General features: G+C 39.4%; 1 protein-coding gene and 1 long non-coding RNA gene across 7 annotated transcripts in view; one reads left to right on the plus strand and one right to left on the minus strand.

Annotated features, from left to right (window-relative positions):
• The window catches only part of COL4A4 (collagen type IV alpha 4 chain), a 133,423-nt gene extending 121,699 nt beyond the window's left edge, over window positions 1-11,724 (plus strand). For all 6 annotated transcript variants that reach the window (XM_043522339.1, XM_043522341.1, XM_043522340.1 and 3 more), the window contains 4 exons: window positions 3,222-3,338; window positions 6,857-7,045; window positions 9,002-9,288; window positions 10,646-11,724. In XM_043522339.1, the coding sequence (XP_043378274.1) occupies window positions 3,222-3,338; window positions 6,857-7,045; window positions 9,002-9,288; window positions 10,646-10,909 (857 nt within the window). In that variant the 3' untranslated portion in view covers window positions 10,910-11,724. The remainder of the gene's footprint in view (window positions 1-3,221; window positions 3,339-6,856; window positions 7,046-9,001; window positions 9,289-10,645) is intronic.
• Window positions 10,778-15,658, minus strand: LOC122461648. Its single transcript, XR_006283726.1, has 2 exons — window positions 12,947-15,658; window positions 10,778-11,063 (listed from the first exon to the last, which is right to left on the minus strand). It is a non-coding gene; the product is annotated as an uncharacterized LOC122461648 (long non-coding RNA).
• Window positions 15,659-16,018: the final 360 nt, after the last annotated feature.

Raw genomic sequence — 16,018 nt, forward strand, 5'->3', positions numbered from 1 at the left:
AGGCTTTGAGAAGTGTGTTCTCTGCACCCATCATGCAAAGCTGTGTGGAGTGTACAGGGGTAGGAAGAGGAGGGAGGGATGTTTAATATTTTCCCCAAGGTGTTTTTTCTCCTCTTCTTTCTTGTGGCACAATGTGCTAATTTCTTATGCTAATATGGCACAATGGCTAGGCTCATCAATAAGACAATGAGAGGTTTATTTGGAATTTTAACAAATAAATGTCATTCTTGGTCAGTAAAATGAAAGCAAAAAAAATCCCTACTGTTTTAGGTTTTATGACATATTGAAATTCAGTATTACTATAAAATCTAATTTCACAAGAAACTCCCGGTCATGTTGAAGAGTGCCTTCTTATGCTGCAAGTAGATTCACTGAAAGTAGCCTGTGAAAGGGTGGCAGAATGGAGTCGGTAACAAATAAACATCTGTGTGATAAGCTTTGTGGTTTTGGAGGTTTGGAAATAAGACTGGGAGAGAGAAAATGGAATAAGAAACATGAGAGCTTCGCTGATCTTAGAACATACTACACTGGGGCACTATGCTATATCGTGTATACCCCTGGAACTCCTTCCCATTTGATGCCAGCAATGGTTGGGGTCTAAACTGAAAATAATGATGAACTAATTTAACTCGTAAGAGTATGCTTCTCAGAGTAGAGGATTTAGTTACTGGGCTCTCTCTCTCTCTCTAAATAAAGGAATCAGACTTTACAACCTCTTTCCACTATTCAGATCTTGCATTAAAAAAATAAAGCAGCACACCACACCAGTGGTTTCTGGAAACATACTATTTAATACTGAGATACTTCATGCAGATGGGCATGCAGAGTGACTGAGAGATTTGGCTGCCGAAGTGCATTGTACTATTTGAATCCAGAACCAGGAGTACAGGGCGTTGTGCAATGGGGATGCCAACCTGATCAATAGCGTTCCTCCTTTTTACAAACTAAAAACAAACCAAACACCAAAGTTACTGGGCTTGGGAAAAATTTACTTGGAAAAATTAAATTTAACAATAATAATTAACAATTAATAATTACTAAAAGGCCTGAAAGGACCATAAATACTACAGTGTTTTGTGTCTCCTGGAACTTGGCAATGTAGATGCAATGGTTACAGTAGAAGAAAAATAGCCAGAGAAAGAATTTAAAAGGGAGCATGTAAGAGGCTGACATTCAGTGATTTTTTTCTGGTAGATAAAAGATTATGAGGTAAAAACAGCTAGTGATGATTCTAGTCGACGACTTGATAGAAATGTGGAGGTTGTGTCTTAATTAGCTGTAGATAATGGGATACATCCGACACTCTCAGGCAGTTATCACCTAGGGAATTCATATTTTTCATGGTGATATTACTGGATATCTTCATATCTTCAGGGGAAGATACTCAGGTTGATCCTTGATATAATTGAGTAAAATACTTTTTACTGCACTGCTTAGTTTACTACAGTGCATTAATTCATTAGACAACTAAGAGGCATCTTTGGAATCAGGGCACAGTGTTTTCATTATATAAATCTTTAAACAGTTTCTGTAAAACCAGGTGGTACAGTGATGCATACTCATGCTGGTATGTTAGGAGAAAATTTAATTATGCTTTTGCTTTTACTGACACAATAGGAACCAACCTTATCCTTGCTGGGAAGGTTATGCAGGCAGATTAGAAAACTAGAAATTTTACTGAGGGATAATATTTATTACAAAAACTACCCAATACTTGAACTTGGGGTAAAAATTAGGCAACAGGTATTGAAAAGCTGTTAAATCAGTGATTCTCAGACTTTATAAGGGGGGGGTCGAACTCATAAGCTTGCTGTGTGAAAGTTTTCACACAGCAAGCTTATGAGTGTGCCCGCCCTTTATAATTTAAAAACATTTTTATATTTACACTATTATAAATGATGGAGGCAAAGCAAGGTATGGGGTGGAGGCTGACAGCTCACAACCCCTCATGTAATAACCTTGTGACCCCCTGAGGGGTCACGACCCCCAGTTTGAGAACCCCCATGTTAAATTCTCTTGTGACTTTTAGATTCTCTCAAACATAATAAAAAGTAAAATGTGGTGAACTTTTAAAGTTTGTCTCAGTATTAAAAAATAATTTTCCAAAGGGTAAACACCTAATGCAAATGTGCAAAGAATTAAGCACATAAATTTCACTAATGAGAATTGACCCTATCTCTAAGGAAACATGTTCATCTTGAAAGTCTCTCTGTCTCGCTCAAAGGGGCTGCCAAACACCACAACATCTGACCCCACATGGAACTGTATCAAACTCAGAAAATCATCCGCTTAAAAATGTCTAGTAAACATATCCCACACTGTCTGCTGCCTTTGCAATCAAATTATCAAGCACCCATTGGCACCATCTACTAATCAACAGTGCATTCACAATAATATGGCATTTGTTGCACATCTGAGAAAAAAAGGATGCATTCTTTGAGGGATATCACAGGCTTATGGTGCCTTCTTCTTCTCCACTGAACAAACAATTAAGCCCAATTCAGCAAAGTCCATCGCTGTTTAGCAAAGCATTCAAGCACATGCTTACCTTGCCCTAAAGAGACTCGAGTACATGCTTAAATGCTTTGCTGAATGGGGGCCTGAAAGACCAAGACCTGTTGTGAAACTAGTGATGTAAGAACTAAAGATAGTTTTGATAAAAGTGGTACCACTTACCCGATTGTACCTAGCACAATCTGTCACCCAGTTATGGAGAAGAGTGCAGAATCTAATAGCAGCTTCAGGTCACGAAAGCAGTGAGCTTGCTCTGAGGGACTGTTCAAATAATTAGTCAAGTGGAAATAGACATCTTGGTACAGGCTTCCCCTGGTTTCAATTTTTATTACAGAATTTTTTGCAGTGCTCTGCAGGATTGTAAGCTTTGAAATCCAGAGGCAGGCACATTCTGGAATAGGGACATGAAGTTCAATTGGTGATAGCAATATCATCACACCACTGCATCTAATCCTACGGTCACAGGGAAAGAGCACAACTCTTATACCGCCCCCCCCCCCAACCAAGTTCTGTAATACTTATTTACTCTGTACGTGTCATTTTTTTAGTATTTTAAGAATATCTGGGGCAGGACTAGATACAGCATTGTAAAGCAGGCCCTTGTGCACAGTACTATTAAATGGCTCCTTGTACACTATGTGTTTGGACTGTATTTACCTTTATATGTAGCCATATGAAGATAAAATGCATCCTTCATTTTTGTCTAGGAAGTAAAGGTGAAGAAGGGTTGTTTGGCTTGCCAGGTCAAGATGGCTCACCTGGTCCACCAGGACCCTCAGGTGACCAAGGTGTCATAGGAGAACAAGGATACACTGGTCCAGAAGGTAAGAATGATCACTTTCTGCTGCAAACGTGTCAGGTTGACACTGATGATAGACAGACTAATACAAAACATGGCTCTAATTCAGGAAAGCATCTAAGCATGTAGTTCAATTAGGGCTGTCAAGCGATTAAAAAAATTAATCGCAATTAATCACTGTTAATAATAGAATACCATTTATTTAAATATTTTGGATGTTTTCTATATTTTCAGGCATATTGATTTCAATTACAACACAGAATACAAAGTCTACAGTGCTCACTTTATGTTTATTTTTGATTACAAGTATTTGCACTGTAAAAAAACAAAAGAAATAGTATTTTTCAATTCACCTAATACAAGTACTGTAGTGCAATCCCTTTATCATGAAAGTTGAACTTACAAATGTAGAATTACGTACAAAAAGCCTGCATTCAAAAATAAAACCATGTAAAATTTTAGAGCCCGCTAGTCCACTCAGTCCTACTTCTTGTTCAGTCAGTCGCTCAGACAAAGAACTTTGTTTACATTTGCAGGAGATGATGATGCCCGCTTCTTGTTTACGAATGTAACCTGACAGGCAGAACAGGCATTTTCATGGCACTGTTGTAGCTGGCATCGCAAGATAAATATGTGCCAGTTGTACTAAAGATTCATATGTCCCTTCACGCTTCAACCACCATTCCAAGGAACATGCGTCCATGCTGATGACGGGTTCTCCTCAATAACAGTCCAAAGGAGTGCAGACGGACACATGTTCATTTTCATTATCTGAGTCAGATGCCACCAGCAAAAGGTTGATTTTCTTTTTTAGTGGTTTGGGTTCTGTAGTTTCTGCCTCGGATTGTTGCTCTTTTAAGACTTATGAAAGCATGTTTCACACCTCGTCCCTCTCAGATTTTGGAAGGCACTTCAGATTCTTAAACCTTGGGATGAGTGCTGTAGCTATCTTTAGAAATCTCACATTGGTACCTTCTTTAAGTTTTGTGAAATCTGCAGTGAAAGTGTTCTTAAAATGAACAACATGTGCTGGATCATCATCCGAGATGGCTATAACATGAAATATATGGCAGAATGTGGGTAAAACAAAGCAGGGGACCTACAATTCTCCCCCAAGGAGTTCAGCCACAAATTTAATTAACACATTTTTTTAACGAGTGTCATCAGCATGGAAGCATGTCCTCTGGAATGGTGGCTGAGGCATGAAGGGGCATATGGATGTTTAGCATATCTGGCACGTAAATATCTTGCAATGTCAGGTAAAAAATTGCCATGCAAATGCCTGTTCTCACTTTCTGGTGACATTGTCAATAAGAAGAGGGCAGCACTATCTCCTGTAAATATAAACGAACTATTTTGTCTTAGCGATTGGCTGAACAAGAAGTAGGACTGAGTAGATTTGTAGGCTCTAAAGTTTTACATTGTTTTGTTTTTGAGTGCAGTTATGTAACAGAAAAAATCTCATTTGTAAGTTGCACTTTCAAGACAAAGATTTCACTACAGTACTTGTAGGAGGTGTTTTGAAAAATACTATTTCTTTTATCATTTTTACAGTGCAAATAAAAATAATACACTTTGATTTCAATTATAACACAGAATAAAATATATATGAAAATGTAGAAAAACATCCAAAATATTGAATACATTTCAATTGCTATGCTATTGTTTAACAGTGTGATTAAAACTGCGATTAATCACGATTAATTTTTTTGAGGTAATCACATGAGTGAACTGCAATTAATCAACAGCCCTAAGTTAAATCCATTACAGTAAGCCTGTGTTTAAGTTCCATTGACTTTAAAGATAAGCAACCATACCTGAATAGGGGTGCTTTCTTGAGTTGGGGTCTAGATGGTAATTTTCTGCTGGTAATTAAAACTACATCTCCGATATGACTTTTGTTAACAAACTGGTCTTACTGATGCCTGTTGCTGGTCAGACATGATGCCTGTTCGTACTTGTTCAAATCCAGGCCAGACCGGAAAGTCCTCATAGTGATCAGCATGTATGTGAAGTTATGAGCTGGCCTCAGTCCATTTCTTAGTGGACATGTGTTAGCCGATGGCCAGGGATGTTTGGTGAGGTGCCAGCTATGCCCGTTTATACCATCCGTGACTTTAACCGCTAGGACGCACTGTCCCTTCGCGGCGGGCAGCCCGGGCTAGGCTGACGGATGCCCCAAGGTCCTAACCACCCGTGACTTTAACTGCTAGAGCTCAGAGCTCCTTCGCAGCGGGCAGTCAACACTGACTGACAGGTGCCCCAATGGCAGCACTAAGAGCCTCTCCACACCCGTGACTTTAACTGCTAGAGCTCAGAGCTCCTTCGCAGCGGGCAGCCAGGATTGACTGACAGGTGCCCCAAGAGTTTGCCCCGTGGAGGCGGCACAACTCAACGCTAGGCTCTTAGTACTCTCACCTAATGGCCAGGCTTTATAGCCAAAACGGCTGAGGTTCTTTAATTGTGTTGGCTGCTTTACAGTAAACCAGAGAAACAAGTCAGGCTTATGCACAATGGTTACCAAAATTTATTAAACTAGATTCAAGTTACAAAACTGAAGCCACAATCCCAAAGAAAGAAAACAAAGTATAGAGCTCTATTTCAAAATATGTGTACACTAAAGATAGGAGATCAGGTGTGGGTGCTTCTTACCCTCCTTGCATCTCTCGATTCCAGCGGTGCCAAGCCAGGATCGGTCACTCAATTCCGCGGAAAGACGAATAAGGGACAAGGCTTAGGGACCCTCTTAGCTGCAGAAGCCTTGGGAGGCTGTCACTTATCTGACCAGCAGATAGATAGTGAAAAGCACTCAAAAATCATGGTGCTGTAGGTCCCCTACTTATACCTCTGTACTCCTTTATTCTCTTTCTCCTTTCTATGCTAAATTGGGGCTGGTCTGTCGGGGTGACGCCAGCTCTCGCAAGAGTAGTTCACACTTGCAAGGGAGAAACAATAAGTTTCGACTACTGGACACTTCTTTTATCAGGGTAAATATTTTCCCACCTAGGATGTTGGTGTGTGTGCATCATGCTGTTTTAGTAAGGGCTAAGAGCCATGTCTGTCACAGGGCCTCTGCCTGCTGTGAGCCTAATCGTTGTATATGTTCCCAGAGGCACATTGTCACAGCACACCTGTGCTTCTCACAGCTTCAAAGGCTGTGCTGGAGTGCCCTGGTGTTTTGGCTCCCGTGTGTTTCCAGCAATGCTGGTCTGAGGGGGGGGGGGGCTGGCTGTCTGGCTACAACATGGATCCATGCTGATAAAATCAGAGGCACAATTGGCACTGCTGATCGTCTCAGTTCAAAGGGTTCAGTGGGCATGTGAGAAAACTACGCTCCAAATCAGTGGTTGAGATGAACCACTCTGTGCTTATACTGCCTTTGACAATACCTGGATAAGAAGAGTACTTCAGTGTGAATTGCATTCAATCTGGAACCTTTGACAGAGCATTAAAATTCATTCGGAAAAACTAAAGCAACGCCTGTCTTGGCTGAACTATTTAAATGTTCAAGCAATCATCTTTATTTTACCTCTTCTCCCTAAGGTCCACCTGGCCAAGCCGGAATCCCCGGACCACCAGCGCCTGAAACGAGAGCTGCTAGTGGGTTCCTGCTCATTCTTCACAGTCAGTCAGATAAAGAACCATTTTGTCCTGAGGGAATGCCAAGATTGTGGACAGGATATAGTCTGCTATATCTGGAAGGACAGGAGAAAGCTCATAATCAAGATCTTGGTAAGTACTGCAGTAAATAAGGGACATTCTTTATCTCTCATCCAAAATGTTCTGTGCCAGATGTGTACTGCTCATATACAACAAATGATGAGTGTATTGCAGCATATTGTATTAAGCTTTATTATGCAATAGTTGACTCAGTTTATATAGGAAGTGATCGTATGATACTCAAAATACCGATCCTAATGTCTGCGTATTTCTTATAATATTGGACTGTTTCTTAAACCACTCTAGAAAATGTTGCTATTATAGCATCCTGTTATTTGTTACAAAATAGATTAAAATGACTTTTTCAAAACATAGGTAGCAGCCCAGCATCATAAATCCCATATATGTCAGCGTGTCTAATCTTCTGAGCACCTGATGGAGCCAAAATTCTCCTGAATTCTAATGCGAGCTCTGAAAAGGCTCTTTTATGTGCTTTGGGTCACTTGTACCGACATTTCAAACAAAATTAACTAAAGATAGACCCCAAATAAGTGCCTGTATGTTTAGAAATTCTGAGCATCTGCAGCTATTGAGGGCAGTTCCTGGGACCATCATCTTACGTATTCTATAAGAGGCGGAGTCGTCGTCTTTTTCCTTTTGCAGAGAAAAGGCTCGAGGGTTAATAAACTTGGCATGCAAAGGTGTTTTTAAGCAATGACTCTTGTTTAACAGCCAAGTTTGGCCTCTTCTTGTCTTGCATCTTTTTTGTTTTGAAATAGTTTAATTTTTACACAAGGTAACAGAAAGATCTACAAAACAGTCATAAAAATCTTTAAAAGTCAACTAATATAAAATCCCAGTATCCCTTACTCCCTACCTCTGACTTGTCTTCTTTTCAAGTCTTTTCTTTATTTATGCCCCCATACTGCAATAGGATCTGCTAGCCCAGACCCTTATACCCACCCGCATTAGCAAATCCTATTGCAGGATCAGGGAATAAAGAGTGCTGTTCAAGGCGGTGATCATGGCTTTTGTTTGTCCATGAAGCACATAGCACACTTTTGGGTGTTATAAAATAGTAATCAGCTTATTCTGTACAGGATTCCCCTTTAGGCTACGTACCTGTAGTCATTTTTACAATTCTTCTTTATGTAATAGACCATTACAGGTACAACACTTTTGGGATCCAGTGTTGGCAGGAGAACCCATCCCAAGTGCCGAGTACTTTTTAATTCCCACTGAAGTCTCCTTGATGGTAATGCTCAGAATGTTCCAGGACTGCACCCTTTCAGATGGTCTGATCCCTCTACTACAATGATAAATCTTTGTGAAATCTTTGCTGGGAGGCAGTAAACTTGTTATTGAGGTTTAATCTTATTGAGTTAGTAGCAGTGGCCTGTCAGACTTTACAAAATTAACTGATCACAAGTTGTCATTTACGTTTCTATTGCTGATAAGGAGTTGTGTATGAATTGCCAATCTCCCTCCTAACCCTCCCCCTCTTGCCTAATTTTTTTTAGTGATGTCACAGTCCAAAGTATTTGTTTTCACAGTTGCTTCCCATGATGCCAAATATGCGTCACATTTAATTGACTCTCCACTAAATGTACTGGTAGGAGCAAACTGATTTGCAAGAAGAAACTTATTTGCATAACCACTCTGCTGAACACCAGCTTAGCAGACTAGCTGATAATTCAGTGAAGATTTCTGACATTTTAAAGTTGGCCAGGCTTGCAACAAAGTAAGCTAGAATATTATTTTCAAACTGTCTAGAAACAAACTTTATATTATGACAATGACTTTAGCTCAGAGTTTGGTCATGAGGGTGGAATTTACAGTGCTATTCACTGAAAAAAAAATAGGAAAAATTTGCAAAGCATTGCGTGATTCTTTGCGTGTGGGAGACTTGTAGATTCCAACAGCCTTGTACTAATTTCTCCTGATGTTTCCACTTCTTTGAAATGGATGGTCTGTTTGTTGGGTGACTATGTACAGGTGCTCGATTTTCAGGATATGTAATTGTTTTAGGCCTGGCAGGATCCTGTCTTCCTGTATTCAACACCATGCCGTTTGTCTTCTGCAACATCCACCAAGTTTGTTACTATGCCAGTCGAAATGATAAGTCCTACTGGCTGTCAACTGCTGCTCCTTTACCAATGATGCCTCTCTCGGAAGATGAAATACAACCCTACATTAGCAGATGTGCTGTATGTGAGGCCTCAGCCCAAGCTGTAGCAGTTCATAGCCAAGATCAGTCCATTCCCCCATGCCCATTGAACTGGAGAAGTCTTTGGATAGGCTATTCTTTTTTAATGGTAAGACTGAAGCTACTTGGTTATATTCAAGTTTCTATTATAAAACTTCTGTGTGCTTTTCCTTAGCAATCATCAAGATTGGGAATGATAGCCTCTTGGATTATGTAGCTTATATTATATACACACACACATTTAATCATAGAGCTGGCCGAAAAATAATCATAAAAATCTTAATCATAATTTCAGTATTTTCCTGTGAGAAATGGAAAGCATCACCTGTTTGCACTTAACTTTCATTTTTCACTTGGGACCCTCATTGTTTGGAAGGAAAAGCAGTGGGAACAGTTGAAAAAAAATCTGTAAAAGTTACAGATCTGTAATATTTGTATTATAGCTGTAATCGTGGTTCTGGAAACCATAATCTTTTGCTGACTTCATTATTTATGCAAAATCATAAATGTGCATAGCACTTTACAGACAAATAAGAGGCAATGGACCTGCTGCTTCTTTCATTTACAGGAATATAAAAGTTGGATAATATAACTAACTTCAATGGAATTACTCCATTTTACACTGGAGCATAACAGAGCAGTATATGTCCCAATGTCCCAGGCCCAGAGTATAACTCATCATTAGGGCAATTTTCGCCCCTTCTCTTTGTAAACTTTGGACACTTCATAGAATCACAGAACTGGAAGGGATCTCAAGAGGTCATCTAGTCTAGTCCCCTGCACTCATGGCAGGACTAAGTATTATCTAGACCATCCCTAATAGGTGTTTGTCCAACCTGCTCTTAAAAATCTCCAGTTGTGGAGATTCCACATCCTCCCTAGTCAATTTATTCCAGTGCTTAACCACCCTGACAGTTAGCATCCCTAGGTTTTTGACACCTGGGGAACTGAGCAGTTTTGAACCATGAGGGCAAGGAGGCAGGGTTTGGACCAGTGGAATCTTTTCTACAGTGTAGCTTCCGCCTGTGTATAGTTAGGGGAAACACCCATAAGGAATTACTGTTTCAAGAAAACCTGGGGTAGACAAGACTTGGGCTTTTAAATCATGTCATTTAACTGCTTTGAGCAAGTTTAGATAATACTATTGTTAAAAAATCCTGAGCCCATCTAAACTACAGCTTCCCTCCAGTATGAGATGTACCTGGTGCTGACCTGCAAGGCTGGTCTGGATTTTTGAGATAAGCCAGTCCTAGAATGACTAGAACTGATTCTTCCTGCCATGAAAGGAAGTTTATTGTAACTTGAGTTTTCCAAGTATTATGCCTCTGCAGATTCACACATCTAGGAGCATTTGCCTTGGTGCAAAAAGTCCCAGAACCAAATAAAAGCAATAGCCAAGACCGTTTGCACATCTCTTTCCTGTTTTTCACATGCAATTTATTTAATTTTTTCATTATTTTTTTCAGCACACTGGGTCTGGAGATCAGGGAGGTGGACAGTCTCTTATGTCAACTGGAAGTTGCCTTGAAGACTTTAGATCAGCACCATTCATCGAATGCCAGGGTCAGCGGGGAACATGTCAATTTTTTGCTAATGAATATAGCTTCTGGTTAACAATCGTCAGGCCAGAATTGCAGTTTGTCTCTGCTTCTCTGTCAGAAACCCTTAAAGAAGGGCATGAACAGCGCAAAAAAATTAGCAGATGTCAGGTCTGCATGAAGCATGGGTAAAAAAGGAAAACAAATCTGAGGGGTTACGCTGAGGGTCTTGCCAGGGGAAGAAGCAAATTGTGCTAAAGATTTAAATGGTGCTTACTGTCCGATTTCAGTTGAAGTTGTGCACAGCTCTATTCCATCTGTGTAAAAGTTGGCTGCCTGTATAGTACTGAAAGATACAAATGGTGTATTATAGTTATATGCACACATACACAAGCATATGAATAGTGAAACCTAGTGTAAGTGACCGACCAAAGAAACAGCAACATTAAGTTCTATTACATTGCATTCACCACCCTAGTACACAGGTGACAAGTACAGTTTGGTCTTACACTGAAGGTATAATCAAGTTGAACTGGAAACCTTAGGAAACTTTAAAATGAGCGCTCACAATAGCAGATTTCCTGTTGATTCTATGTGCATCTCTCTATGAGATGTATAAACGTAGTTGTGTCCAAACAATTTCTTATATATTTGGTTGAATTTACACTCATACATTCTATTTTTTTGGTGTGGGGGGGGGAATGTGATTTTGTTGCAAACTTATGCTAGCACATAGTAAAAACAAAGAGATCAATGACCATTTTACTAGTTACAGAACTAACCCAGACTGCAAAATTAATTTGCTAATGAAATTTCATAAGCAATGAAAAGCAAAAACTTGTCAAAATAAGCTAATGGTTGATTGTTACGCAAGAAAATAAACCAGATAATGAAGGCATAAGATGCTGTTTATATTTTCTTTGCAATTAATTTCTCAGCATATTTAAATGAAAATGTAAAGCCGTAATCCATATAGCTGAAGACAACAAATGGTTGTCAATTCTATTTAAAAACAAAAGTGAAACCTCCACCACAGGGGCCTGTAGTAACAGATCTTTAAAGATTACTTTATACTATTGAAAATTATTTAAAAGATGGCAAGCTAAAACACTAGCCACATTTTCAACAAGTTGAAAACCCACAAGTCTTTTACCTAGCTGTAAAAGAATAGAAATGTCCATTATGGTAAATGCCTGTTTGAATAGCACTAAAACTCCTGAAAAACTTGTTCACAATAGAGGGGAAATCCATTACGGCGCAAAGAGCCCAAAAAGGTTCTATATTGGAGCTGGTTTTGTCAGAATTTGCCAAAATGGAAACATTTCTTGGAGACTATTTGAGATCGACAGCGTTCCAATAGAACCCTGCCTGCCAAGGAAGCCTGCCTGGTTTCCTGCCAACTTGTCCATCTGGCTCTGCGACAACTCGCGCTACCAGGATTTGTGGCTCCAGGGTAAAATGTCAAGAGACTTGCACTGGAGCCAGGGCTCCATTTCCTTTCATGGAGAATTTTGAAATGTTGCGTGATCCTAACTGGAATGAAACCAAATTTCAAAATATCAAAATCCTCTGTGAAACAGAGCTACCTTTCTCTGCCCAGTTCTACTCTATACACCACTTAAATGAGGTTAGAATCTACTTCTGTGGTAAAATTCACAGGACTGAGAAACAGACTTTGATTCAGAGGATTTTCAAACAGACTAATTACAAAGATATATCCCTTTAAAGCCAATACCAGTGTAACCAGCCACCCTGGGAGTTGAGCTCATGGCCTCTAAATTAGGTTCCGAAAGGGAGGGCAAAGTATTGGCTCAATCTCAGTCAAAGGAAAACAAAACAGTCAAGAGCAGTTCCTTTCGGTCCCAGAAAACAATTGCAGGGCAATTTCTATCTGCCTCATCCAACTGCATACCCCTTCAGCCAAACCCAAACCTGTACTGCATTTGATTAAATCAACTGCATTGATGTCTGGGTGTCATCTTATCCCTCCTCTTTTCCAGACAGGATCTGGGTGTTTCCTGGGTTATGAAGAGAACTGCTTCTCTTCCCCCCTCCATTTCTGGGAACATTTGCTCCCCTTTTATGACTTTCTCTGCTTAGCAGGCACAGCTATCAATTCCACCTCCCAACAATCGAACAATCCACAGCTGACCACTTTTTTTTTCCAGGCCATTCTTGAGAGAGAGTTTCCACCATTTTGCCCAGTGAAGGACTTTAACCCCATCCTACCTTACACAGACACAGGTCGCAAGTACCCAGTCCAAGGGAGTTTGAATGAGTAACAGCTGAGAGCTTGATGCTGAGCATGTCAGGGTCCTCAGGATTTGGTCCATGATGAAGACACACAGAGGGGGAGAACACACCATGAACACATACCACTTAAACAGTGGAAAGCACATCCTATATGTGAAAAAAAGATCCTGGGTGTGATTTTCAAAAGCCATTTAAGAAGTTAGCTGTCAACTTCCATGCATCTTCCATGGGAATTGCTCACCTAATTCCCTTAGGTGTTTTGGAAAATCCCACCCCATGTTCTTGCAAATAATGACATATTCCCTTATGTGCATAACACCTCCTCTGTCATGCACCAGTTGTCCCATCATATGCTTAGATTGTAAACTCTTTGACCAATACCTCTAAAAATACTGTGATGGAAACTGCACATTCTTAGCCACAATATAATGCTTTATATTCCCCAAAGGAAAAAGTTGTGCACTTCAACAAAGTGTTAACAACATCAATCTCCTTTCATGTTTCTTCACATAGACACCCTGAAAATTCATTTCATTCCAGCAACAGTAAAATGGGAACTCAAACTCTAGGAACTGACAGGATTTTCTAACTAATTGCTAATGAAAGAAAACTGTATTAAGATCTTGACTTTCCAGTTTAAGAGAGCAGACCAAAGAACAACTGTTCTGTATACCGATCAGTAATTTCAGCAGTCTTTAGAATATTTTTCCATGTGCAGTGTATACCAGAAGTTCACAAGTGTGGATAAGAAACAGAACAGATGGAAACCTCCTAGTACCCCAACAAAAAGATTGAGATAGCTTCTACTGATATGGCTCTCAGAGCAGTGCTTTTGATTCTGGATAAATTATTTACTGAACAGGGCACAGATTGTGAGGATTATTAAAACAAAGTTGCACTACAATGCAATGGATCTTGTGTGGGATTTTGTCTTTTTTATGTTGCTTACTAAAATCATTCATATATTACACAGCTAACCTTACAGCCTTTTGCAGTTTTGCATTGTGGAAGGCAGATTTGTTTTCATTTAGGATAGTGGAGATGGTTAAAATTCCCCACGGGGAGAGAGTAATAAAATTCTGCATAGAACTGAGGAAATCTACATCACAATGTTTACTCTGAGACAGTCACTACTGTAATATGTCAGGACTCCTGCACACTGAATTTATTGAGCTAAATCCCAAAGCGGTTTTGATGGAATTTCTTCCATTTATATAAAAGTGTTGTTTCACTGTTTACATCAGCACTGAATTTGGCTCATTAAGAGCAGCATGAACCATGTGTTAGCTGAAACAGAAAAAAATACATGGGCATCTTCAGGCATACATTCAACAGAGAACTCTCTGTTTAAATGTTATTTGACACATTTGAGCTAATTCAGAAATTAGCAAAAATTCTGAGATACTCAAATTCCATCCTCAGTAACATTATGTAAATTTGAGATCTTTGTCTTGTCTATAGAGAAATGTATGGCATACACTCATCCAGATACTATATGTGTGGCCAGATTTTCCAAACTGTTTAGCCTGCTGCAATCCAGGAACTGTGCACTTGTGAAATCAGCACCTGTATTGCTTTCACTTGTGCAGATACACTATGGACATTAACTTTCATTTTATAAGCAATCCAAGTTAGTATAAAAGTTACCATTGTACATTTGAAATATTTAATTTAACAGACACTGAGTAATATTAAGGCCACAAAGTGAAATGGACAACTCTATTTTCTTCGTCAATGCTGAGTCAAGTCAAAATGTAAACAAGAAAAAGAAATGAGTTTCAAAATCCCTTCAGATTTAATTCTCTAACATTACTGACAGAACTAAGGAAATGTGTGTACTATAAACATGTGAATTTTAACTTGATCCTTTTCATTAGTTCCAAACCTCATGTATAACAGAATATAGCTGAAAGGAACTTGCTGACCTAAAATGAGACATGAATGCAACTTTTTGTGACGTGACAAGACTCACATGCAAATGAAAGGCAGGTTACAGCCTAGTTTTTCAACTAAGGTATTGCATAGCCTTGATAGCGCATGGTATACATGTCACAAAATGTTGCAAAGACAGAGCTTTGTTACACTCTGAAAAGCAAATGGCGCTTGTCTGTATAGGTGGCATTATGGCCTTCAAGGACTACTGACTGTTACTGGTCAGCAAATCTGTTCTGTGTACAAGTTAAAACAGTTTTTCTAACCACCAAAACTGCACACTCAACCTCACACCTGAAAATCAATGTTTCCTTTCTGTCTCTTGAATAACTAGTAATAAAGATCCTGTCAATTAAATTTAGTTACCATTTCTGTTGACGACGCAGAAGCCAAAATAGAATCCATCTCATTAAAAGACCAAAGTACTCCACTTATGAAGGAATAATCAGCTGCACGCAGACAAATTGGGAAATGACTGCCTAGGAAGTACTGCGGAAAGGGATCTGGGGGTTATAGTGGATCATAAGCTAAATATGAGTCAACATGGAAACACGATTGCAAAAAAAGCAAACATGATTCTGGAATGTATTAGCGGGAGTGTTGTAAGCAAGACAAAAGAAGGAATTCTGCTCTATTCCATTGCTAATTAGGCCTCCACTGGAATACTGTGTCCAGTTCTGGGCACCAGATTTCAGGAAAGATGTGGACATATTGGAGAAAGTCCAGAGAAGAGCAACAAAAATGATGAAAGGTCTAGAAAACATGTCCTGTGAGGGAAGATTGAAAAAAAATTGGTTTGTTTAGTCTGGAGAAGAGAAGACTGAAAGGGGACAAGATAACAATTTTCAAGTACATAAAAGGTTGTTACAAGGAGGAGGGAGAAAAATTGTTGTCTTTAACCTCCGAGGATAGGACAAGAAGCAATGGGCTTAAATAGCAGCAAGGGCAATTTAGGTTGGAATTAGGAAAAACTTCTGAACTGTCAGGGTGGTTAAGCACTGGAATAAATTGTCTAGGGAGGTTGTAGAATTTCCGTCATTGGAGATTTTTAAGAATAGGTTAGACAAATACCTGTCACAGAAGGTTTAGCTCAGTGATTCTCAAATTGTGGGATGG

Source organism: Chelonia mydas, chromosome 9 (assembly GCF_015237465.2).
Source record: "Chelonia mydas isolate rCheMyd1 chromosome 9, rCheMyd1.pri.v2, whole genome shotgun sequence".
In the NCBI taxonomy this organism is placed as follows: Eukaryota; Metazoa; Chordata; order Testudines; family Cheloniidae; genus Chelonia; species Chelonia mydas.